We start from the raw sequence: 23,731 nt of genomic DNA on the forward strand, positions 1-23,731 counted from the left end.
ATTTTTTATGTATACACGTATAAACTGTCAAATTATGATCACAGAAGTCCAACTGTGACCTGATGCTAGGATGTGTAGTTTCACAAGGCTCACAAACACAAAGTGGATCTTCATCCAGTTCACTAAGTCATATCCAAACAGTGAGAGAAGGTCCAAAGAGGCCCTGAGCAAAATACTGAAGGACATTAAAGTGTCAGATGGAAAAGGAAAAGTTTAAATGTTGACTGAATGAAATGAGAAAGAGGGATGATGCATTCATGTGACTGATTGTGTTAAAATCACAAGCAGTTGCTAAACTGATAACAATGGCAGTACTGCATGTCTACTACAAAAGAGTTAAAACTGCACAAAGAAACACAGGATATGACTAAAGTCAAGGTGAAGAATGTGACACCCGCAGGTTCTTTTGGTGTCAAACTGATGCATAGAGGGGTCTAACAACACCAAGACAACAGCTTGAGTTTTCTGCCTACCACGATGCACGCTCCGCACAAGTTCTTGCTTTTTTACATTCTGACATGTTTCGGAGGAAATGGTAAAATTACTGGATCTGATCATTGTTCTCCAGCTCACAAATGAGACACTACTTAATTTGAATGTTATTCTGATCTTTTCAGCACTCAGAAGTGAAATCGTAAATGGTAAAAAGACCAAGCAGAAGTCAATGATGTACATGGCCTCGGTGCAGGATGAGAATGAAAATCATATATGTGGCGGATTCCTCATCAGTGAAGATTTTGTAGTCACTGCTGCGCATTGTGACAAATGGTGAGTTACCTTTCCTCTTCAAGAATTCTTTGATTCATCTAAATATGAACTAAAGTCAGTTTCTCTCAATAATTATGTATTCAGGAAACCTAAAAGTGTTGTTCTTGGCACCCACAATCTGAGGAAGGTTGATGATGAAACAATGAGATATGCTGTGAAGACGTGCAAACATCCATCTTACAAGAAAATTATATCTGGGAATGACATCATGCTCCTCAAAGTAAGCAGATATCTATTCAGCATCATAGTCGTGAAATCATAGATCTTTACAGTCAGATTGCTTGCATTTATGTTGAACACCATAAGATTCAATGAAACAATGTATACTGCTTCCAGGAAGCTGCCATATATACTCAAATTGTCATTGCTGACAAAATCCTTCAACTTCTCCTGCCAATTTGGCTTTTAAACTAAGGGCCACTGATCAAAATGGAAGCATTATAGCCTTAAAAAGTCTTAAAAGCTCACTCGAGGACAATGTGACATAGTTTGGTGTGGTTTAAACAGTGCAGATGGTGACTGACTGACATGTTTTCCTGTCTGAGCCTGCTAGTCAACTAGTCTAAATTAATACTTCCTTTTAATGGTCAGGAAAATTAGTTGTCATGAGCATCCCTAGTACATAACACAGATGTTTTAGAGCAGTTCTCAAACTTTTCACACCCCCACATACCATTTCAGACATTCAACATCCAGCTATGTAGCTTCCTTGATTTTTTTTTTCATGTTTATAAGGCCTCCACACATATGTACATATACCCTAAATGTGAAATACACTTGAAACTGTCAAATACTCAACACAGGTTAATGGGAATGATGTGCTTGAGAGGATGCACATAGCTCTGCAATGTTTGGGTGAATTTGAGATGCATCACTTACTTTCCACACACAGTCTGTGCCTGTATTTTGCAAATCACATGTTTTTTTGCGTACCCTAACATCACGTCACGTACCCCTGGGGGTATATGTTTGGGAATAAGGGTATTAGAGGAGCTGGATACTCAAAGACGATGCCCACTCACCTTGCTAGGTGACAAGCTTCTAGCTTCTGGGATCTGCTTTTGTCTTGTGCGGCCACACACATTCATGTCATATTGATTAAGTATGCAAAACAATATTGGTTAATCTGAATCATCTCCATATCATGTCTTATCTTTGCTACAGTCATGATACAACATAAAAACAAGATGGCAGATTTTTCTTTACATACTTTAAAAATAATACATGTTGCATCAAAACAATTATCACAGTAAATAAAGTACAATTCTTTCCTGAGTTATCAGTTTTATGTATCCTGCAGCTTAATATTTGGGGAATATAATAAAGCATTAATTGCTATACTTACACTCAATACAAAGATATCCTGTTAGTGTGCGCTGCACTCTTGTGACCTGAGAGGTGTGCAACGCCAAATACTGGAAAACTTTAAATCTTTGTAAGTTTGATATATTTAGAGTTCTGGACCAGTATATCCTTCCTCTCGTTTTGGGGTCGGCACCGACCCGTTTTTGATTTTAAATTCATAAAAGTACTACATAAATTTTGTTTATTGCATCAAGACTTTTTGACTTTGTCAGGAACTTCTATTTAAACAAAATAAAATAAAAAAAATGATAATTTTACTAAATTATAAAATGCTCTGGTTAAAATTATGACCTTTGTGTTGTTAGGGTCGGTTTTGACCCAGTTATAATACAAGATTATAAAACAATAATAAGTGCCAAAACTGAAATCATAAACAAACTATCAGCCAACAGCCCACAGCCAGCTGTTCCTCCAACCACTTGAGCTTCAGTTAGGGGCTTCTCTCTTTGCCTGTTTGACCAAACAAAGACGGACATGTCTAGGTACATAAGGCCAATTCAGTTTAGGGTTGGTGACTTGCAGAGTCCACATCTCCAGTTTACAGCATGTAACAATAAGAAGATTTACTATAAGGACAGAAAGACAAACACATTGTGCTTCACCTGCAAAAAATATCTCTGCAAAGAACACACTTAAAGTGTCATTTTTTGCCACACATGCATCTAAACACACACACGTACACATGCATGTTGTTGCACAGAGACTTTTTATGGACCTAGTACAAGTAAATTGTGCCTCTTCTGCAAAAAATATCTCTGCAAAGAACACACTAAAAGTGTCATTTTTTGCCACACATGCATCTAAACACACATGCATACACATGCATGTTCTTGCACATAGAGTTTTTATGGAACTAGTACTTGATTTCTGCTGGTTTGATTTGCTTGATTGGTTGTTGTTTGTTTGACCTTTCAAATCTACATTTCGTATTATTACTAGTTCTGCGGCACGGCACGGTGGTGCAGTGGTTAGCACTGCCACCTAACAGCAAGAAGGTCCTGAGTTTGAATCCCCCAGCTGGCTGGGGCAGGGCCTTTCTGTGCAGAGTTTGCATGTTATCCCCGTGTCTGCGTGGGTTCTCTCCAGGTTCTCCAGCTTCCTCCCACAGTCCAAAGACATGCATGCTAGGTTAACTGGTGACTCTAAATTGCCCGAAGGTGTGAGTGGTTGTCTTTCTCTATGTGTCAGCCCTGTGATGAACTGATGACTTGTCCAGGGTGAACCCTGCCTCTCGCCCAATGTCAGCTGGGATAGACTCCAGCCCCCCGCGACCGTTTGGGAATAAGCGGTTACAGAAAATGGATGGATGGACACCTGTTCTGCTTTTCATTTTGTATTTGTATTAAGTTCTATTTTTGAAAAGAAAAATACTAATATATATGGGTCAAACCTGACCTGTAACACCATAGATGTTACTATAGTCAATAATATTAAAATTAAAAAAATAATTTTTTTGAACATTTAAGAGATGTGTTCTAATACCCCTCAGTAACAGTCAGGTAACATAACAACTTTTTATTTATTTATATAATCCTCTTGATGTTCATTTGACAGTTTTTTTATATTGAAAACGAGGGCTATGCTTTCAAAAGAAAGGCCCGGGGGGCCACAACAAAAATATTAAAACCAAACTTTTCATGGATAGGGAAGCCTAACAAGGTAACCAAGAGATAAGAAACAAATTGGATGATAAATAATTGTTTTTAGGGTATTTTATGGCTGATTCAAGACACGGGTCAAAACTGACCCGTTAACATAAGAGATAGTAACGGAAAGCTAACACAAGAGGAAGGATATACTGAGAACAACACAAGACTCAAAGTTCACAGCACTATCATCAGCTCTGTCCTCCAGAAATTGCTTGTTAATTTGAAGTCTGCTGAAAAAAAAGGCTATGTTATGAAATGAGTCATGGCCAGTTTTTAACTTTTACTCTCTTATTTTATTTCTCCAGCTGTCCAGGAAAGCTCGCTTGGGCAAAAAAGCAATCAAGCCAATTCAAATTCCAAGACAGGAAATAAAGCTTAAAGAAAACAAAAAGTGCCGAGTAGCTGGATGGGGTTTCACAAGAAATGGCGGTGAAGCTGTTGATGATCTGCGAGAGGTGGACGTTCCTATCATCAACCTGGGTATCTGTCAGAGGGCATGGCGTAATATCCTTCCTGCCAATGTTACCTGTGCAGGTGGATATGAGACAAAGAAAGGATTCTGTCAGGTATGTTTTCTGTCCTGTCATGAAAAATACCAACTGGTTTGCAATTAAAAAATTGGCAATATTTTGTATAATAAAGCTTCTTCTTCACAGGGTGATTCCGGGGGCCCTCTGGTGTGCAACGGGAAGTTGGCAGTTGGTATTGTTTCTTTCAACAACAAATTAAACTGTGACTACCCAGACTTACCCAACGTCTATACAGACATCTCAAAATTTCTTCCCTGGATAAACAACATTCTCAACAAAAAGAACTGTTAAAAGGAACAATGTTGTAAACTGACCCTTCCTAAGTCCTGTCCCTTCTTTCCTTACCCTAACCAAGTGTTTTCTGTCCCTAAACCTATAACCAGACTTTGTCCACAATGTTGTCACATTATAAAACATAATAAGTTTGTACAAGGTGCAAGGTGTACAACACATACAAATCTCACAAGACTTTCTCTAATCAATTGTTCCCTCCTATCCATGACTGTCAGCTTTCCCCTTTCCTGTCCTACACTATGTGCTAGGGTTGTCTTTGGGTGATTTAACACCATTTGTTAGCTAGCTAGTTAGCAAGTGTTGTGCTCTGTAGCAAAATGCTCACTAACTTGCTCGCTTATCTACATCCATCATTATCTAACATTTTGGTGACTGTACAATGCTTTCACAGATCCCCCAGCATCTTTTAACCATCTTCAAAATCCGGTTTTCTTTTCAACATAGATGAGCCAAGCACATAGCATAAGTACAAGAACGGTGAGGGTTGACCGTGACTGTGGTGCTGTGGGGAACCAAACTTGCTCAACTGTTATTGGTGCACAGAGCAGCAGAGAGGACTTAGCAAGGGTCAACTGTTTTTTAACTGTTTGCATACAATTTGATTGTATTGTGCATGCATTGCAATGTCACATTGTTATGAAAAATGTGTTTCCTCCTGTAATACCTTTCAGTAATGCAAAGAAACTATTAACAAAATCTCTCAGGTTAAGCTTAATGTATTATTTCTGACCATGTTAGCACACATCTGAACAATCTCACCCATGTGTTTAGAGTCGGAGCCACCATGAAGGCCCAGGCAATTCTTACTGACTTCAGTTATCCTTTGTGTGGAGAGTTTAAGATGTTTTGTTGGTGTGTAAACTATTGTATGTTGTGATGATGATTATGTTCTTCTGGCTGTGCAACAAATTGCCCCTCAGGGGTAATAAAGATTACTTTGACCTTGGCCTTGACCTATCACTGCTCTCAAAGTACTGGATGCAGCACAAATTCAACTAGTGTTTGGTATATATTTGCATAAAGTTTACAGTTTCTACAATCAAAAGAGACGTTTTTAATGATATTTCACAAAAAAAAACATGTTTACTTCACATCAATTATCAATTGTATCATCAACAGACATCACTGAGAGTGTTATCTATTTAATATGATGAAAAAAGAGCTTTAGTATCATAGGTGTGACTGTGGAAACATCAATGCTTAAATCTGCAGCTAGAAACTATGGTTTCTGTGGTTCAAAGATAGATAGTCTCATTTCCAAGAAACAGTTTTTGATTGTGGGTTGTGTCACATAGTTGCAGGCCAAATAAAATTCAGTTGATAATATTTAGAGAATTGGTTGATTAATTTGTTTGTCGAGCTTAAGTAAACTTGTACTCGTATTTAATTTAAATTATTTATTTAACAGGGACAGAGTGTATTAATGAACATCAGTGTGTAATACATGATGTTAAAATTCCAGAGTTAGCACAAATGCTAATTTAGATCCGCAGCCCCAAGGCAGGTGACAGAGAGAACAAAAAAAAACAAAAAACAAAACAAATGACCAATACATGACAAAACATTACAAAACATCAGATTAAATGCAGACATCAAACTTGACAGACATCCCACAGGATCTACATTGTGGAAATACACACAGACATTCACAAGTGTGTGTGTGTGTATGGATACTGGTTGCAGACAAGTTGACCCATCCCTGCTGCCCGGGACGGTCCAAGTCACTGGACAGTCCTGCTATATAGGTTATGTTCCTCTAGTATACTGCAGTGGTGAAAAGAGGATCATTTTCACTCATAGATTCTTTTTTAAAGAGCGATTCTACTGGTTTGAGTGTAGTTGTATTTGTGTGACTGGTTTGTGCAGCAGTATTCAATATACGAGAAGAGTGTAGACACATTTTCTGACAGATGAGTCAAGTTGCTCCCTTAGACTTCTGTCTGTCATTCAAAAATCACATGACTTTAGAGCATCAGTTTCAGAATTATGAGAAATCTGACACAAACCTGAAGGTTGAAACAGCAGTTTCCGTTACTAATTTAGTTTAGTTATTTCAGTGACAAAAGCCAACAGCTCAAAAGAAGATCTCTTACAAAGAACTACAGTTCATCTAACTAAAGTTCACTAAAGTTAAAGGGGTTAAGTGATATCCAAGCTGCGAGAGAATAAATTAATTGAAATATAGAAGAGTGGAATAAAAACATTAATATTACAGACTATTTCACATTTATATGTGTGAACCAGAACCACAGGCTTCTTATTTAATGTAACAATGACACTGCACTATGCCTTAGTTCTTTACTGACCATATGCACTCATCACTATAAGACATTTAAAGGTTGCACTGACGCAATGAGGATGCGGTTAAAGAAGTCAAAGTGAAGAAGATGAAAACCACAGGGTCAATTACTGAAAATACTGCTGTATAAAAGGGTCGATATGACACCCACCCTAAAGACAACAGGGTGGGTTGACTGCCGGCACGATGCATGCTCTGCACAAGTTTCTGCTTCTTCATCTTCTGACATCCCTTGGACTTAATGGTAAGATTACCAAATCTGCTTATACATCTCAGGTCTAAAAATATTACACGAACTCATCTTTTTTTATTCTTATCTTTACAGCACTTGGGAATGAAATCATAAAAGGTAAAAAGGCCCCGGAGAAGCTAATGTTGTACATGGCCTCAGTGCAGAACCATGCAGGTCATCATGTATGTGGAGGATTCCTCATCAGTGAAGACTTTGTGCTCACTGCTGCGCACTGTGAAGGCTCGTGAGTTAATGTACCTTCTTCTTCCAGCAATCTTTGATCAATGTAATGTAAATGAAAATCAAACCAAAATAAGAAGGGGAGTCCAACTCCATGTTCAGCCCTGTGTCCTGGAAATTATGTTTATATACAACTCATTTAGAACAACAAATACATTTTGAAGGAAACGGGATGCTGATTAAAATACATTTTCTGTTGCCTTAATAGGGAATGTTGTTAATTAACATACTGACAAGCTGCAAAATGTTGATACTGACTTTATCGGTAAACTGTTTTCTCATTTGTTTTCTGCCAAAATAGGCAATCCTACAGTATACTGTCCAGTTGTAGTGATGACAGCTTTATTCAAAAGTCAGTGGTGACTAGAGAGATGAGATTTTTTTTAAATTAATACTAAACAAAAATAGATTATGTTTCCTTAACCCTAACAAAGGACCTGTTATTGCCTAAACTGACCCAAATCTTTCCTTAACCATACCCAAAGTGCTTTTGTTGCCTGAACCTACCCCAAATTCTCATCTTTCCCTAACCCCAGCCAAAGTGCTTTGAGGAAATAATTTTAGGAAATAACACAGTCAGAAACGATAAATTCTACTATAAATTTGTCCGGCAAGGTTTTGTGAACGCTGTCTTTTATAATATTTTGTGAAAAGACCAGTTTGAGCATTTTTAGTATTTATTTTGACGGCACACCTTAAGAAAAACTACTGACAACCTCTCATTGGTCGTTCACTCAGGAATCCTACAGATGTTGTTCTTGGCACCCACAATCTCAAGAAGGTTGATAATAAAACAATGAGATACCCTGTGAAGACATGCAAGCATCCATCTTATCGCAACGTAAAAATGGGTGCCGACATCATGCTCCTCAAAGTAAGTAGATATTTAATCAGCCTAACAGTCTCGTATCTGATGGAGAATAAGAATGTGCTATAAATTGGTTTTTACTAGTTTAATTTTCACTTTGTGATTTTGTGTGTCTCCAGCTGTCGAAAAAAGCTCAACTGAACAAAAGAGTACAACCAGTTCAACTTCCAAAGTCTGAGATTAACATAAAAAGTAAAGCAAAGTGCAGAGTGGCTGGATGGGGTCAAACAAAGACTAGTGGTAAAGTTGTTGATGTGCTGCAAGTGGTGGAGGTGCCTTTTGTTCCCCTGGAGATCTGCAAGACACAATGGAAGAGTCTTAAAGTTGATCTTCCAGAGACGGTCATCTGTGCTGGTGGCTATGAGACACGCAATGGATTCTGTAAGGTATGTTTTCCGTCTGCTTGTGGAAAATGTAAATTGGTTTCTAGTCTAGTAGAATTTCAGTAAACAAACTGAGCTTCTTCGTCCTCACAGGGCGATTCTGGTGGTCCTCTGGTGTGCGATGGGGCGGCTGTTGGTGTCGTGTCTTTCAACATGAGGGGAAACTGTGACTACCCAAATGTACCCAACGTCTATACAAATATCTCAAAATACCTTCCCTGGATCAAACAAATTCTCAAGAAAAAGACATGTTAAATGTGAGAATTCATCATATTTGTTTGGTCTTCTGAGCTCAGGAACAGCCCTCCACTTAGCATTAGGGCAGCTGGCACTTTAACTCTCACTTTTACAGAATAGCATTTTTAAAGCCAGGGTAGGCAGCTTCTTTTTTGGCATAATGTAATTCAAGTAGTCCAAGAGAAAACTAGACTTGTGCTCATCCTCTTAGTTCTGTTTTAAAGCTTCAGAAAATCTCAGGAGGCTGTGTCCAATCACAAGTCATTAGGATAGTCGAGTCTCATTCCTGAAACATCAGCATATGACGACCTGAATATCAGACACAACAATGAACTATCTTTGACAGTTACTGTACCTTTAAGACTTGACATACTTTGTTTCTAATTTCTTTTCTCATTTTTTGCTTGAAACACTTCATAGATAATCATAAATAAAATATTGCTGCATTTAAGTTGCTCTGTCAGTGTTTGTTCCTTCAAGGTTTCAGTGTCAGTTTTCAAATACTGTACTTTATTTCCTGTACTTACATTTAAGTTATTTAAAGCTACTACAATGAGTTTTTAACTGGTTATGAAACAATCTCAGTCCAAATTAGTTTGCATGTTTTTCTCAGAAAGCCACAATGTAAACACTGAACAGGACATGCTCATGTCAGGAAATGAATTATAACTAAGTACAAATATGTAGGAGTAATCATGGATTCCAACCTTAACTTCAAAACCCACATTAGAACAGTGTGCAATAAATTTAATTTGGCAAATTTCAGGTTTCTAAGACACTGCCCATTAACTGAGGCTGCTATGATAAACTTCTACTTAATGGTTCTGTCCCACATCACCTGATAAGTTGGTCCAATATACAATCTGCAACCTTAAACCCACTGAAATCATTATGCAAACAAGCACAAAACTTTAGACAAGAAGCCATTCAGTTGTTGTCATTATCATATTCTAAAGAGGCATAAGCTGATTAGCTGGGAAAAGCTCAGCACATACAAAAATGCTTATTGAGCGAATTAGATTACGCATGGTTCTGCTCTGATGCTTTTATCTGGTTTCATCACTTTCAATTCTACCACAAACAGAGCTGCAGCTAAAGGTGAGTGCACAGTCCCGTCTAATTAAACTACCTTGAACAAGGCTGTCTTTTTCTGTAATCATAAAAGTCCCCCTCATATCAGTCATTTTACTGTAAGAAATGGCTTACTGAGAACGAGCAATGTCAGTACTGAAGCACACTCGATACAGTTCCTCTATCGTCTGCTGGTAGATTTTATCTGCTCATGTTGTTCGCCTGAAAGGCTTAAAAGTTTAACTGTTTTGTAAATGATTTTTAAAATAAAAGAATTCAATGTGTGTAGAATGGCTGCAAAAGTCTTGATTTATTGTATTCATTGTACATGTTGTGTTCATGTTATTTTATTAATCTAGGATGCCTAACAACATCTGACAAACTAGCTTTAACTCAGGTGCATTTATATTCGTCCAAAAGTGGAATCAAATCTTTTTAAGGTAATTTGATGTAGATTTATAATTGGTTGAAAAGGTAACCCCAGAATCCAACTCACTTGATTAGACTATGGGGCAACTCTTCACTGGTTTATTATCTATAGAGATGATGTACAGCATATGCACAAGTCAAATTTACCCTAATGTAAAAAACCTTTCTTTCATTTTCAGTAGGAGCCTCTTTGGTTTTAACAACCATGTTAAATGTATTAACACTTTTTCTTCCTACATGTGTTTGTGCATGTGTGTGTTTTGTTGTATATTTGTTGATGTATATTTTCATGTGTGCATCATGCTTCCATCCCCACTCGATAAGATTTTCGTGAGACTTAATTTAAACTTGCAATCTAGTTAAATAAAACAGTAACAGGCTGAGTAATAATAGCTGTTAGCTGTCCATTAATAATGAAAGTAATTTAAGTAGAGTACATGTTTCATAACTGTGACTGTGAGAACACTGGTGCTCAAACTTTAATCTCAAAACTGTGGTTTCTGTGGTTCATGTTGTTTGACACAGAATTCAAATGCATGTCTCAGTGGGCTGTGTCAAGTCAAATTGGTTTCGCTTTATCACTTATAAAACTCATCAAACTAAAGTTCACTTGATGTGGCTGAACAGTATCCATATACAGGTAAATGAAGCAGGGCCAAGAGACTGTCATATATCTAAGTAACAGACAAAATTACTTCTCTCAGTCTTTATACTTGCCAGTTTTCAGCTTTCGTTTTATGGTTTCAGGTGTCACCAACAGGTAGCTCGAGTAGGCAAGAAAGTGCATTAACAAATGCACCGGACCGGACTCGTGTGGTCAAATACAGTGCCTTGTGCATTTTGTTTGTTATAGATCATAATTGTTTAATCCTTGTTTTTCTGGATCATAACAAACACACAGACACGAACACTACAGCTGCTCCAGCTGTCATGCTGACTCATCTGACAGAGACGATCTGACAGCTGTGATCCTGTCCCGTGCGCACTTTGCAGGTCTGTTTAGATTTATTAGGCTTTATAATTTTAAAATTATTTCTTCAATAGTCTATGGTACAATTTTCTCACAGACTCTGAAACACAGCTGAGCAAAGAGTTATTTGCCCACAAGGTGACAGGGGGCAGAGACTTTATATCATTTTTAGAAGTATGACAGACTTGTGGTTTGACTTCAGTGGATGGAGGTTTGTAATGCACTGCAAGAAGCAGACATACTGACAGGTAGATCAACTAGTGTCTGACAGAAAGTGATGGTCTGGCACCCACTAATGGTCAAAAAGCAGAGAAACTATGATTTAGAGCCTCTCTGCTGAGTAAATGTTGTACTAACTAGACAGCAACAACTTGCATATACGTACATTAAATACTATTTATTACTGTGTCTGATTATAGATTTGTGGAGAGAAAAACACTGAATAACATAGTCAGATTTGTATAATTCTGCAGACACTGAATACATTTAAATGCAACTAATGTGAATGGATGACCTATTACATAACAAATCCTTTAACTAAAGTCAAACTGTTAAAAATAGAACAGAAAATGTCTATTTTTTAACTATATATTTTGTTAGATGTAAAACAAGGTTAATTATTTTGGTCTCTGTGTTTGTGTTTGTGCATGTCCATGCTTTCCTGCATGTTTCAACTGAAACATTAGCTTCATAACCTTGAGAACAATAATGCTGAAATGTGAACACGCAAACAGTGTCTTCTATGGCTCATCTGGCGGGTAGATTTCCAACAAATGTCTCAGGGGGCTGTGCCAAGCATTTCTTCACCAAAGAATATATAGGTACTGGTTGTTACTCTGCCCAGTAGGGGACGCCACCCAACGATAAACAGACATATCAGTTGGAATAAGCTGCTTGCACTTGCAGCCAACAAGCATGTCCTTCTGGTAAGAACGAGCTGGAGCAGAGGTACATTTTGGCAAAATTTTCTGAGCTGTTCCCTGAAGTAACAGATTTTCTCAGGCAGGCAAACGATAAATGGTATAATCATCTTGATGGTGAGCAGTGTTTCATAAACTAGACATAGAGAGGTGGATGAAGCAGATGCGGTTAACACTTTTGTCTTGCAGCAAGATGCTGCAAGACAAAACTGCAAACTTTTTTCAGCTTCTGTAAGGGGGGCATGCCAGAAAAAGTTTGGGAACCACTGAGATAGATTATGTTTTTTTTTTTTTTTTAAGTATTTCAAATACACAAACACAAGCTCTAAAAAAAAACTTCACAGCCTTTTGTACAAATGACATCTTCCTTTTCCTTCCCACCAAAATACAAATTACAGATTCTCAAGAGTTATTAAATACAGATTTTAAATACATTTAATCAAAATACTGCCATATACAAGTGTTCCAGTGTGGTCAAATGAAACACTTACAGATGAGTTATGAGTCATGATGATTATAGACTTCTTGTTGTCAGTCAATGATCATATGACTTTAGAGTATTAGTTTCATAACTGTGAGAACACAGACACACAACCCTGAAGCTAGAAACTGTGGTTTCCACTTATTACTCAGTTTCTGGTGCAACATAGCAGTGACACAATTCAACAACAGCCCAAAGGTCATACTTAAGAAGATCAAATAAGGTTGTTAACAAAGAATTTTCATCAATATAAAGTTCACTTAAGCTTAAACTAAGCTTAAATTTAAGTGATATCCAAGCTGCGAGAAAATAAATGACAAAATTCAGAAAAAGTGTCATAGATACAGAAATGAAAATGAAAATATTGAATGAAATTAAATGTAGGCGAGAATAAACAGAATAATATTACAGCCAATATTAAACCCATGACATGCTGTTTGCATAATAGTCATATGTGCCTCAGGCTGATGAGGCCACAGGGTTTAATTTTTTGCGAAATGACAACACTGCATTACACCGCTTTCTTTACTGACCACACGCACTCAAGCACAAGTAAAGGTTGCAATGACGCCCCGAGGATGCGGTTAAAGAAGTCGAAGTGAAGAAGATGAAAACCACAGGGTCAATTACTGAAAATACTGCTGTATAAAAGGGTCGATATGACACCCACCCTAAAGACATAGGGTGGGTTGACTGCCGGCACGATGCATGCTCTGCACAAGTTTCTGCTTCTTCATCTTCTGACATCTCTTGGACTTAATGGTAAGATTACCAAATCTGCTTATACATCTCAGGTCTAAAAATATTACACGAACTCATCTTTTTTTATTTTTATCTTTACAGCACTTGGGAATGAAATCATAAAAGGTAAAAAGGCCCCGGAGAAGCTAATGTTGTACATGGCCTCAGTGCAGAACCATGCAGGTCATCATGTATGTGGAGGATTCCTCATCAGTGAAGACTTTGTGCTCACTGCTGCGCACTGTGAAGGCTCGTGAGTTAATGTACCTTCTTCTTCCAGCAATCTTTGATCAATGTAATGTAAATGAAAATCAAACCAAAATAAGAAGGGGAGTCCAACTCCATGTTCAGCCCTGTGTCCTGGAAATTATGTTTATATACAACTCATTTAGAACAACAAATACATTCTGAAGGAAACAAAATACTGACCAAAATATGTTTTCTTTTAACATAATGAAAAAGTTGTATGGGCTAGTCACAAGAATTTTGGCACTGAATTTACTAGTAAAATGTTAACTGATAATGCATTTCATTTGTTTTCAATCAGAATGGACAATCTTGCAATGCACTATCTAGTCGAAGTAATGACAGCATTATTCAAAACTAACCACAATTGTGATCTTTCTCTAAAATTAACCAAAGTGGTTTTATCAATGAAACCAAACCAAAATCCCCAATCTTTCCCTAACCAAAGTGTCTTCAAGAAACATTTGTCTGTCAACGCAGGCAAGAAATTATGACACAGGGTTACCATATAAATGTGATGGTCAGCCGTCCACTGACTTTTGGCTCTAAAGTGCACCATAAACACTTGCTGGATTTGTGCTGCACTCAGTATGACCTTTTCAGTGCAGGGAGGTCAGAATGTCTGCACATCAAAGTAGTAACAGGACAGAAATCTAACCTCAAAAAGATTAGTGTTAGCATTTTATGTATTTCATTTGTTTTGTTGGAATAATTCAAGAAAAACTACTGACAACCTCTCATTGGTCGTTCACTCAGGAATCCTACAGATGTTGTTCTTGGCACCCACAATCTCAAGAAGGTTGATAATAAAACAATGAGATACCCTGTGAAGACATGCAAGCATCCATCTTATCGCAACGTAAAAATGGGTGCCGACATCATGCTCCTCAAAGTAAGTAGATATTTAATCAGCCTAACAGTCTCGTATCTGACGGAGAGTAAGAATGTGCTATAAATTTGTCTTTGCCATTTGTTAATTTTCACTTTGTGTGTCTCCAGCTGTCGAAAAAAGTTCAACTGAACAAAAGAGTACAACCAGTTCAACTTCCAAAGTCTGAGATTAACATAAAAAATAAAGCAAAGTGCAGAGTGGCTGGATGGGGTCAAACAAAGACTAGTGGTAAAGTTGTTGATGTGCTGCAAGTGGTGGAGGTGCCTTTTGTTCCCCTGGAGATCTGCAAGACACAATGGAAACGTATTCCATTTGATCTTCCGGACAACGTCATCTGTGCTGGTGGCTATAAAACAGACAAGGGATTCTGTAAGGTATGTTTTCTGTCAACTCGTGGGAAATGTCAGCTGTTTTTTAGTCTGGTAGAACTTGAATAAACAAACTGAGCTTCTTCGTCCTCACAGGGTGATTCTGGTGGTCCTCTGGTGTGCGGTGGGACGGCTGTTGGTGTCGTGTCTTTCAAAAAGAGGAAAGACATTGAAATCCCAAATGTACCCAACGTCTATACAAATATCTCAAAATACCTTTCCTGGATCAAAACAATTCTCAAGCAAAACGACTGTTAAATGTTAGTGGATGTACTGCTGTTTAAGTTGCTCTTTTAGTGTTTGCTCTTCATCTAAAATGTAAAATAAAGCTTCATTGTCAAATTTCAAATACTGTTCTTCATTTTTTGTGGTCACACTCTTCTCCAGAAGGGTTCATTTGATGTAGAATATAATATTTATAATAAATATTTTTTTTCATTCTCAGTACGAGTCTATTTTAAATTAACCACCACATTAAAGGTATTATCTGACACTTTTTCTTACAGATTTTTGTTTGCATGAAGCCTCTCAGCAAGATTTTTATGAGACTTAGATTTAAATTCTATGATTCTAGTTAAATAAAACATTAACAGAGCGAGTAATAATAGCTGTTAGCTGTCCATTATCAATGAAAGTAGTTAAACTAGAGTACACGTTTCATAACTGTGACTGTGAGAATGCTGATGCTTAAACTTTAATCTGAAAACTGTGGTTTCTGTGGTTCATGTTGTTTGTCACAGAATTCAAATGCATGTCTCAGTGGGCTGTTTCAAGAACATCCACACCAAAGAAAACTGGTCTCACTTTATTACTTACAAAACTCATCAAACTAAGGTTTCACTTGATGTGGCTTAATCATATCCATAAGCAGGCAGATGAAGCAGGTCCAAGAGACTGTCGTATATCTAAGAAACAGACAAAAAGGCCTCTCTCAGCCTCTGTACCAATTTTCAGCTTTCACTTCCTGGTTTAGGGTGTCATCAACAGCCAGCTTGAGTGGGCAAGAAAGCGCATTAATTCAAACTCCAAACCATTTAAAAGTTAAAAGTGTGAAAAATACAAAATATGATAATGAAAGGTGGGAGGACTTTCTCCAGAGAACCTTGATATCATTCTCCTAGTAATCATAAAATTTTAAAAGTAAATAAAGGTTCGTATATATATGAGAGTGCTGAGAGAGCTGCAGCCTGGTTGCTTTAGAGAAAGAGTAATATTTGGCTTATAACATCGGTTTATACTGGAAGAGGCTGTTGGAAGATAAAGTGGCAAAGAATGTCATGTACATAGTGCACACTGAGAATAGTTCCTACAAAAGACTGCTCACTGTCTGTGGACCTATCATGAGTCCATGATTCCTGGAAAGAGACATTACTGTTGCACCACAAGCCAAGTGCCACCATCACCATCCATCATATAGTTGAGAGAAGGCCGACAGCTCTATGGCTGATATCTCCATAACTCACACAAAAACAATCTGAAAGGTTAAGGAGCACTACAGGTAAGAGGACCATTGAGCATTTTGCTTTTGGGGTGATCTTATCCTTTAAATAGATAAAAGAATTATCTTGTTTTATCAAATTACAACATGTTTTCTCAAGATAATACCATAATTATCTCTTTATCTTGTTAAAAAAAAGGACATTTTGTTTCCTTGAGATAACCTGTTACCCCAAATGAAAGATACCTTGAGATAACCAGATGGAAAAAATATGGTTTAGTTAGTATATTTAAATTTCTGTACTGTACTGTACAGCTGTGAGAAGGTTTGACTGAACAACAGAGGAAACAATTAACCTTAATAGTGTAAGGTAGTTGTGATGGTCTCCAGTACGCTTGTCAGTAACGCACACACACGCACGCACACACACACACACACACACACACACCCCAATAGGCATATATATTTTACCAACATTGTGCTGTATTTTGAGTTACTTGAGGTTGATGAACTGGAAAGTGGAGCGGTTAAAGAGAACCACAGATTGCACTCTGATGGTCAAAGTCATCACATGATAAAATAGAGACTGCACTTCAACATACATATTACCCAGAAATCATCATCTCATATCTGTATATGACAAAAAATGCCAAAGAAAATTGAAAAATTCATTAAAATTTATTTTTTCATTAGTTTATTTTTAGCTGTAATACTTTTACTTATGTAAAATAAGCAGATAATTTGGTTGTTGTATCACTTCTGTCTATTTTACCAAAAAACGAGATGGGTTTGCTTTGTGAAAGGCATACATAGCAACTGGCACCATTTTTAATGTTGTTATGTATTTTCAAACAACACTACAAAGAGGAAAGGAGACATGAGAAATCAGCTTTCATCAGCATTTTAGCAGCTAAAACCACATTTTGCTTTTGCACTTTGGTGTTTTGCAAGGTAAGGTAAGGCTCACTTGATAACAAAACTGATGCAGAAGACTTTGGCTGGGCCAAGGCAGCTCTGCGTGGGCACAGATGTGAGTGACAAAGATAAAGAATCGTTTGAAGGAGGATGGCAGATTCATTGTTTGACGTTTGTAATGCACTGCACAAATCAGACATGCTGACATGCTGGCATATCAAACAGTTTGTGACATAAAGTTATGGACTGGTGCCCATTACCGTTTAAAAAGCAGAGAAACTATGGAATGACTCTGGCCCGCTCTGCTGAGGACAATGACGTGCTAACTAGACAGCAACAACTTGCATTTATGTACATTAAATACTACGTTTGTTACTGTATCTGATTACAGATTTGTGAAGATTAAAACACTGAATAATGTAGTCAGACTTGTGTAATTCTGCAGACACCGAATACATTTAAATACAACAAATGTGAATGCATTACCTATTACATAACAAATCCTTTCACCAAACTCAAGCTGTCAAAAAAACAAACAGGACAGGAAGAAGCACATTTTTACCACATATTATATATTTTTTTAACAAGGTTAACAATTTCACTGTGTATTTGTGCACATTCATGTCGTCCTCCATGTACTAAGTAGAGCATTAGTTTCAAAACGGTGACTACATCAATGCTCAAATGTGAATATGGAAACTGTGGTTCTGGTGGTTCATCTGGTTTATAGATTTCAAAGAAATGTCTCAGGCTGTGAAAAACAACATCTGTGCTCATTACTTGTTAGATAAATGCGATAATCCTTGCTTGATGTGAGAGTCAGTCAGTACTGGACTTAGTAACTGTGCTAATTATAGATGCAAAATAATGTTTTGTTTTGTTTTTGTTTTTGTTTTTTGAAAGATTGCGTGCTCCTCCTCATTATGCCTCAAAGTGGTCTGGTCCTACCCTGCCTACCTTTAGCTACAGGTGTTTTTTTCTTGAAAAATGATTAGATATATTATTTTAGAGACTAGGAACAAATGTCTTGACTTATTTAGGCCATTAGGGGGAAGCAACAAAGAAACACAATTGTTTTTATTAATTCAATTGCTGTAATCTTAGTCAGTGCTCCTCTGACAGTAGTACAGTATCTCTCTGTCTGCCTTAACCTGGGTTGGAGTAATTGCCCTTATTGATGCCTGGTTACCCAAATTAAAAATTAGGGCAACTGGGCAATTTCCCAAGGGCCCAGGGCACAAGGCGCTGTTTAGATCTTGTTTGAAGGACTCCTCCCCTCATTGGTCATCCTGCAATAAATATTGTTTGCATGTTCAGTCCGTATATGTCCCACTGTGGACTAAATTTAACCATCACAGTGTAAAGTACATTGTTGTTGCTGCTGTTACTGCTGTTATTAATTTACAAAATCTCGATGCAGAGTTGCAGTACAAAGATGAGACAACATTTTTTTTTTTTTTACTCTAAAGTAAAGTTTCACTTTGAGTGAAATCCTGTTGGCTGTGACTTCAGACAAGTAGAGGAACAGCAGAGTGTAAAGACAAGAAAAATTAGAGGAAAAAATAAAACTTTGAGAAGTATAAACTTTTGCAGCACCCACTAAAAACATCAGCTGATTCAAAAAAGTGTGTGAATATGGACAAAAGTGTCAACATGAAACCTTTGTTTGCTCATGAAGCCTCATGCCCCTCTATTATTCTGTGGTTTATCAGTTAAGTATTAACTCCTCTGCAGACTGGAGCTCTGTTAACAGTTACAGACAGATCCACATTTTATAACCCATAACAATCCAATAGAAGAGGACTATGTGCATAAGTGAAATAAAATGTAATATCTGATATTGTAGCATGTAATTAAATATTTACAAGTTTTTGAGGTAGACTACAAATTTCAATTTTGCAGTAATTAAGACATGTACTTTGGATGTAAATAAGGAGTGTAAAAAAAGGCCCTGCTTGATGATGGGCCCTTGAATGTTGCTGCCCAGGGGCCCAGTGAAGTGTTAATCTGGCCCTGACCCTGATAGCTAACTATGGGGACATCCAGGGGAGTCAAACTACACTGTTTGCTAATGCTGCTACCACCACTCTTATACCACTGGCTGTCATTTTCCCCAGTGCTGCTTGATTAATTAACCAACACAGATATTTGAACTCACCACTGTGAGTGAATTTACCCAAATATACAGTATGTCAACAGTTTAGTTTTGTCTCCCACAATACAATGTCTGATGTCATATTTGGTGCACGTCCATTCTCCAGTATTAATAAAAGAATGACACTGCATTTTTGATTTCCTGCAGCTGTAACCAACTGACGTTCACTTGGTAAGGTTTGACATTTTCCGCAAACAGTAAATGGTAATAGATATAAAAGGACCAGACTGAATAAAATACAAAGTAGAAGCGCAGTTTATATAAAATCAAACATTAAAAAGAAAATACTGTATGTAGTAAAGGAGAACAAACAGATTGATACGACACACTTAAAAAAACATCCCAAACTGATCATATAACGTGTGCTCCAACTGTTATAATTTAAACTTTTTGTAAGTAATGATGTTCTTTCAGACCACTTGCTGTTAAATAACAATTAAAGAGATTATTCTAGCACATTATTCACAACTGTGAACTCACAACTGGGAGGCCATTATTGCTTAAAACTGACACAGGAAACTGTGTCAGTCTGTCTGTGGTTTGTCTGGTCTGTATGAAAATTCATAAGAAATGTACGGGTGTGCTGTTTCACAGAAACCAACACAGCCAGGTCATAAAGACCAATATTAACTTCCACAGTAAAGTGTCCTTTGATGTTGCATCTTTGTTCTATACTTCTTGAATGCATATAACACAAGTTGTTGCAATGTAATATTAATAAATAATGAGAAAAAGCACAGAATAAACTAAATCAAGAAGCTGAAAGTGTCCTGAATACAAAAAAGTTAAACAAAACGTGAACGGCATGTGATGGGAAAGTCCTCCTTGTGTAAACTATAAAGGTTAAACAGCAGCTTAGGTTCAGATTCAACCACTTTCTCGCTAACGTTACTGTTTGATAGTGTTATATAATACAATAGGAAAGATGTAAACCAAATCAACACACATCTTTGACAGATTTAAGCTTGGAAATAAAACACTGAATGTAGTGGAACTTAGAAAACTGTCATGCTTGGCAGTTCAGATTACATGCAACACAGTGTGTGTTCTAAACACTTTGGTGGTAGTATTTTGAGTTATATAAAGAGTCTGACAGTCATGCCTGCCTTGTTACTTTAGATTACATTGCGAGCTTGATTATATCAATAAACAGTAGAATTCACATTGTACACTCCTCGTCTGCTCCTCTGCTTCGACGACCAGCTCAGCTCAGTGTCTGTGTGTGGACTCATAGCCCTAAGAACTAATATCTGTGTGTCTTCTTCTGCCCACACCTGCCTGAGCTTCATTAAAGTTCATTACCAACTGTTCCTGATTTTCTGTGTGCTGCTTTTGGGTCCTAAATACACCCGTTACAATTAATCACCTGAAGCTGCTGATGAAGTTGTCAATACCTCAAAGTTTTGTTGTACACAGAGAGGAGGGTTAAGTTAAACATTTTTGGCACTAGCTGCAGGCATGCTAATGTTAATGTTGTGGCTGCTGTGGGAAACTTGGCTTTGAACAGTGCACTCGTCAGCTTTTAGACAGATTTCATGTTTAGTTTGTTACCCTCACCGGGTTTGTTTTAGTATTACAAATATTGCAATGAGTGTTGCCTGCGTCGAATTTTGAAAAGTACAACCAGTAATAGAAAAGACACAGGCCAAACTAAAGCATGAGAGTACCCATCAGGTACATTTTTCCCAAAGATGGTTCCTTACATTTTAGTTAGTTCTTATCGTGCTGATGTACCATCAAATGTTCACATTTAATTAGTAATTTGATGATATAAAAACAGGGTTTCATGTCATCATTGACAGCTGAGCTCTACTAGCGATTGAGTCAGCTGACTGTGTGAGCAGGCACTCAATACCACGGCTCCAACACTGGTCTCTATTGCTAAGACTCTTGTTTCAAACATCACCAGTGCAAGATGGCAGCACTTGTATCCAGGATATTTTAGTGGGAGGAAGTGAAGAAGTGTTCATCTTTCTTTAAATCACTGGGTAACACCACTGTAAGTGGTTGAATGCTAACATTTGTTGTTTATTTGTAGCTAAAGGGTTAACAAAAGTTTGTTACCCTGAAATGTGGCCCAGTTATCCTCCAGATTTTCATTATCCATTGTCTTTTCAGTGACTAATCATTTGGGAAGCAGCAAAATGAAAACTTGCCAGATTCCCAACATTTAAACAACTTACAACCTGGAAAACAGCAGTATGACCTTATTCTTTGGATAACAGCATTTGAGCTCCCCACCTTGAGCATGACGTCAGTGAAGAATGGCCGCCATGTGAATGAACACATTTAGTTTTACCTTGTATCATGTATGTAATAAATAAGATTTACCTGCTACATGAAAAGTAAGAAGAGGAAGAATGAATAAATGTGAAATGTTAAATTATCACATACTGATTGCATCATGTACGCATTTCTTGCAATCTTCATCTTTACAAATTTTCCACTGTACAAAGGATGTGGTTAGATAAGTTAAGATAGCAGATGATCATCAGATTTGCCAGCGGAGCAAACTGCTGTATAAAGGGGTCTACTTGACACCACCAAGACGTCTTTTGTCTTTCTGGCATCATGCATGCTCTGCACAAACTTCTGCTCTTTCATGTTCTGACATGTCTTGGACAAAATGGTAAGATTACAGAATGTTTTTATTATCTTCCAAACATTATTGGAACTTTTATCTACTTTGGTCTTTTATCTACTTGTCTTTGCAGCTCTTGGAGATGAAATCATAAACGGAGAAAAAGCCCCAGAGAACTCGATGCAGTATATGGTCTCACTGCAGAACAACGGCGTTCATATCTGTGGAGGATTCCTCATCACTGAAGACTTTGTGCTCACTGCTGCACACTGTAACTGCTTGTGAGTTACAATCTTTGTTTCATGTATTTAGAAATTAATTTAGAAAGACCAAAAGGCACATATACTAACTCTTTTGATCACTGTTCTCTATTGTTTTTGGCACAATTTTAGAAAATGTACTGATATTCTATCAATGTTCGCTCATTCAGGGGACCTACACATGTTGTTCTTGGCGCCCACGATCTCAAGAGTGCTGATCGTGAAAAAATAAAAGTTGAAAAGATATACAGACGGGAATCTTATGTGAGTCCGGGAAATGGTGAAGACATCATGCTCCTCAAAGTGAGTATATTTTCTCAGGTGGAATCATGTAGTTTGTGTTCAAATTATTTTGTATTATCAGCTCCATGTTCCATATATTTGTTTAGTTAGTTTTTTTTTTTTTTTTCTTTCTGATTTTGTTTCCAGCTCTCCAAGAAAGCTCAACTGGACAACAGAGTAGAAAGAATTACAATTCCCAGCTCTGACATGAACATAAGAGAAAATGAAAAGTGCCGTGTAGCTGGATGGGGTTCAACTACAACTGGTGGTCCAACTGCTGTTGAGCTGAGAGTGGTGGATGTGTCCGTCATTAACCTGCAAGTCTGTAAAGAGCGATGGCCTGGTCTTCCTGACAATGTTATCTGTGCAGGTGGAGGCAGGACAACTAAAGGATTCTGTCAGGTATGTTTTCTGTCTGTTCAACTGTTTTTTTTTTTTGTTTTTTGTTTTTTTTTTTTGCTTTTTTTGCTATTAACATCTTAAAACACATCATGAATAAAGCAATGATGGTATTTCCTCCTCACAGGGTGATTCTGGTGGTCCTCTGGTGTGCAACGGGAAGGCTGTTGGTATCGTGTCTTTCAACCACAACGCGAACTGTAACTACAACCAAAACTCCCCAAACTACCCTAACGTCTATACGGATATATCAAAATACATTGACTGGATCAACAACATCACCAAAGGCATGAAACATTTTGACTAAACATAAAGTTCACAAAGTTGCTTGAGCATACATTCATTGTAATATGGAGATAGTGTGATGTCTCAGATTGCTCTGCCAGTGTGACCAAAATTCAAAATAAAAATTCACTTGTTTAATTGTGTTTACTGTTTAATTTCCTTTGTGACAACCTCATCAGAAGTGTGAATTTATTATTAGTACTGTTGCATTATAGCATTGTATTTAAGTTAGTAAAAACAACAATAGTAATATAGAGAGTCTACACTTATACTTAATATTTTTTTATTTAAAAAGGAACCCCATAAGCTAGTGCCCATGACACCAACTAATCTTTCTGGGGTCCAAAATCATCACATGTGCATCCCCATTATTTGTGCATTAAAAACCAATTATATAAATTTCACATTCATTCTTTCCAAAGTGCATTCCTTT

The 23,731-nt window shown here is 37.3% G+C and overlaps 3 protein-coding genes and 1 pseudogene across 4 annotated transcripts; all 4 read left to right on the forward strand.

Moving 5' to 3' along the window:
• The first annotated feature begins 415 nt into the window (after positions 1 to 415).
• Positions 416 to 5,552, forward strand: LOC146323791 (mast cell protease 1A-like; annotated as a pseudogene). The gene is made up of 5 exons (XR_014771206.1): positions 416 to 535; positions 618 to 772; positions 824 to 988; positions 4,088 to 4,348; positions 4,439 to 5,552. The product of XR_014771206.1 is annotated as a mast cell protease 1A-like (transcript).
• A 1,449-nt stretch (positions 5,553 to 7,001) lies between these two features.
• On the forward strand, positions 7,002 to 8,963 carry LOC146323792 (granzyme B-like). Its single transcript, XM_084722190.1, has 5 exons — positions 7,002 to 7,149; positions 7,231 to 7,381; positions 8,116 to 8,251; positions 8,365 to 8,631; positions 8,722 to 8,963. The coding sequence occupies exons 1-5, from the start codon at positions 7,092 to 7,094 to the stop codon at positions 8,881 to 8,883; spliced, it is 774 nt and encodes a 257-aa protein (XP_084578316.1). The 5' UTR covers positions 7,002 to 7,091; the 3' UTR covers positions 8,884 to 8,963.
• Positions 8,964 to 13,579: 4,616 nt separating this feature from the next.
• LOC146323793 (granzyme B-like) lies at positions 13,580 to 15,389 on the forward strand. Its single transcript, XM_084722913.1, has 4 exons — positions 13,580 to 13,730; positions 14,480 to 14,615; positions 14,723 to 14,989; positions 15,080 to 15,389. The coding sequence occupies exons 1-4, from the start codon at positions 13,627 to 13,629 to the stop codon at positions 15,239 to 15,241; spliced, it is 669 nt and encodes a 222-aa protein (XP_084579039.1). The 5' UTR covers positions 13,580 to 13,626; the 3' UTR covers positions 15,242 to 15,389.
• Positions 15,390 to 22,047: 6,658 nt separating this feature from the next.
• Positions 22,048 to 23,400, forward strand: LOC146323794 (mast cell protease 4-like). The gene is made up of 5 exons (XM_084722912.1): positions 22,048 to 22,120; positions 22,206 to 22,353; positions 22,503 to 22,635; positions 22,762 to 23,016; positions 23,141 to 23,400. The coding sequence occupies exons 1-5, from the start codon at positions 22,063 to 22,065 to the stop codon at positions 23,318 to 23,320; spliced, it is 774 nt and encodes a 257-aa protein (XP_084579038.1). The 5' UTR covers positions 22,048 to 22,062; the 3' UTR covers positions 23,321 to 23,400.
• Positions 23,401 to 23,731: the final 331 nt, after the last annotated feature.

Source organism: Lutjanus erythropterus, chromosome 7, assembly GCF_056507025.1.
Source record: "Lutjanus erythropterus isolate fLutEry1 chromosome 7, fLutEry1.hap2, whole genome shotgun sequence".
NCBI lineage: Eukaryota > Metazoa > Chordata > Actinopteri > Lutjaniformes > Lutjanidae > Lutjanus > Lutjanus erythropterus.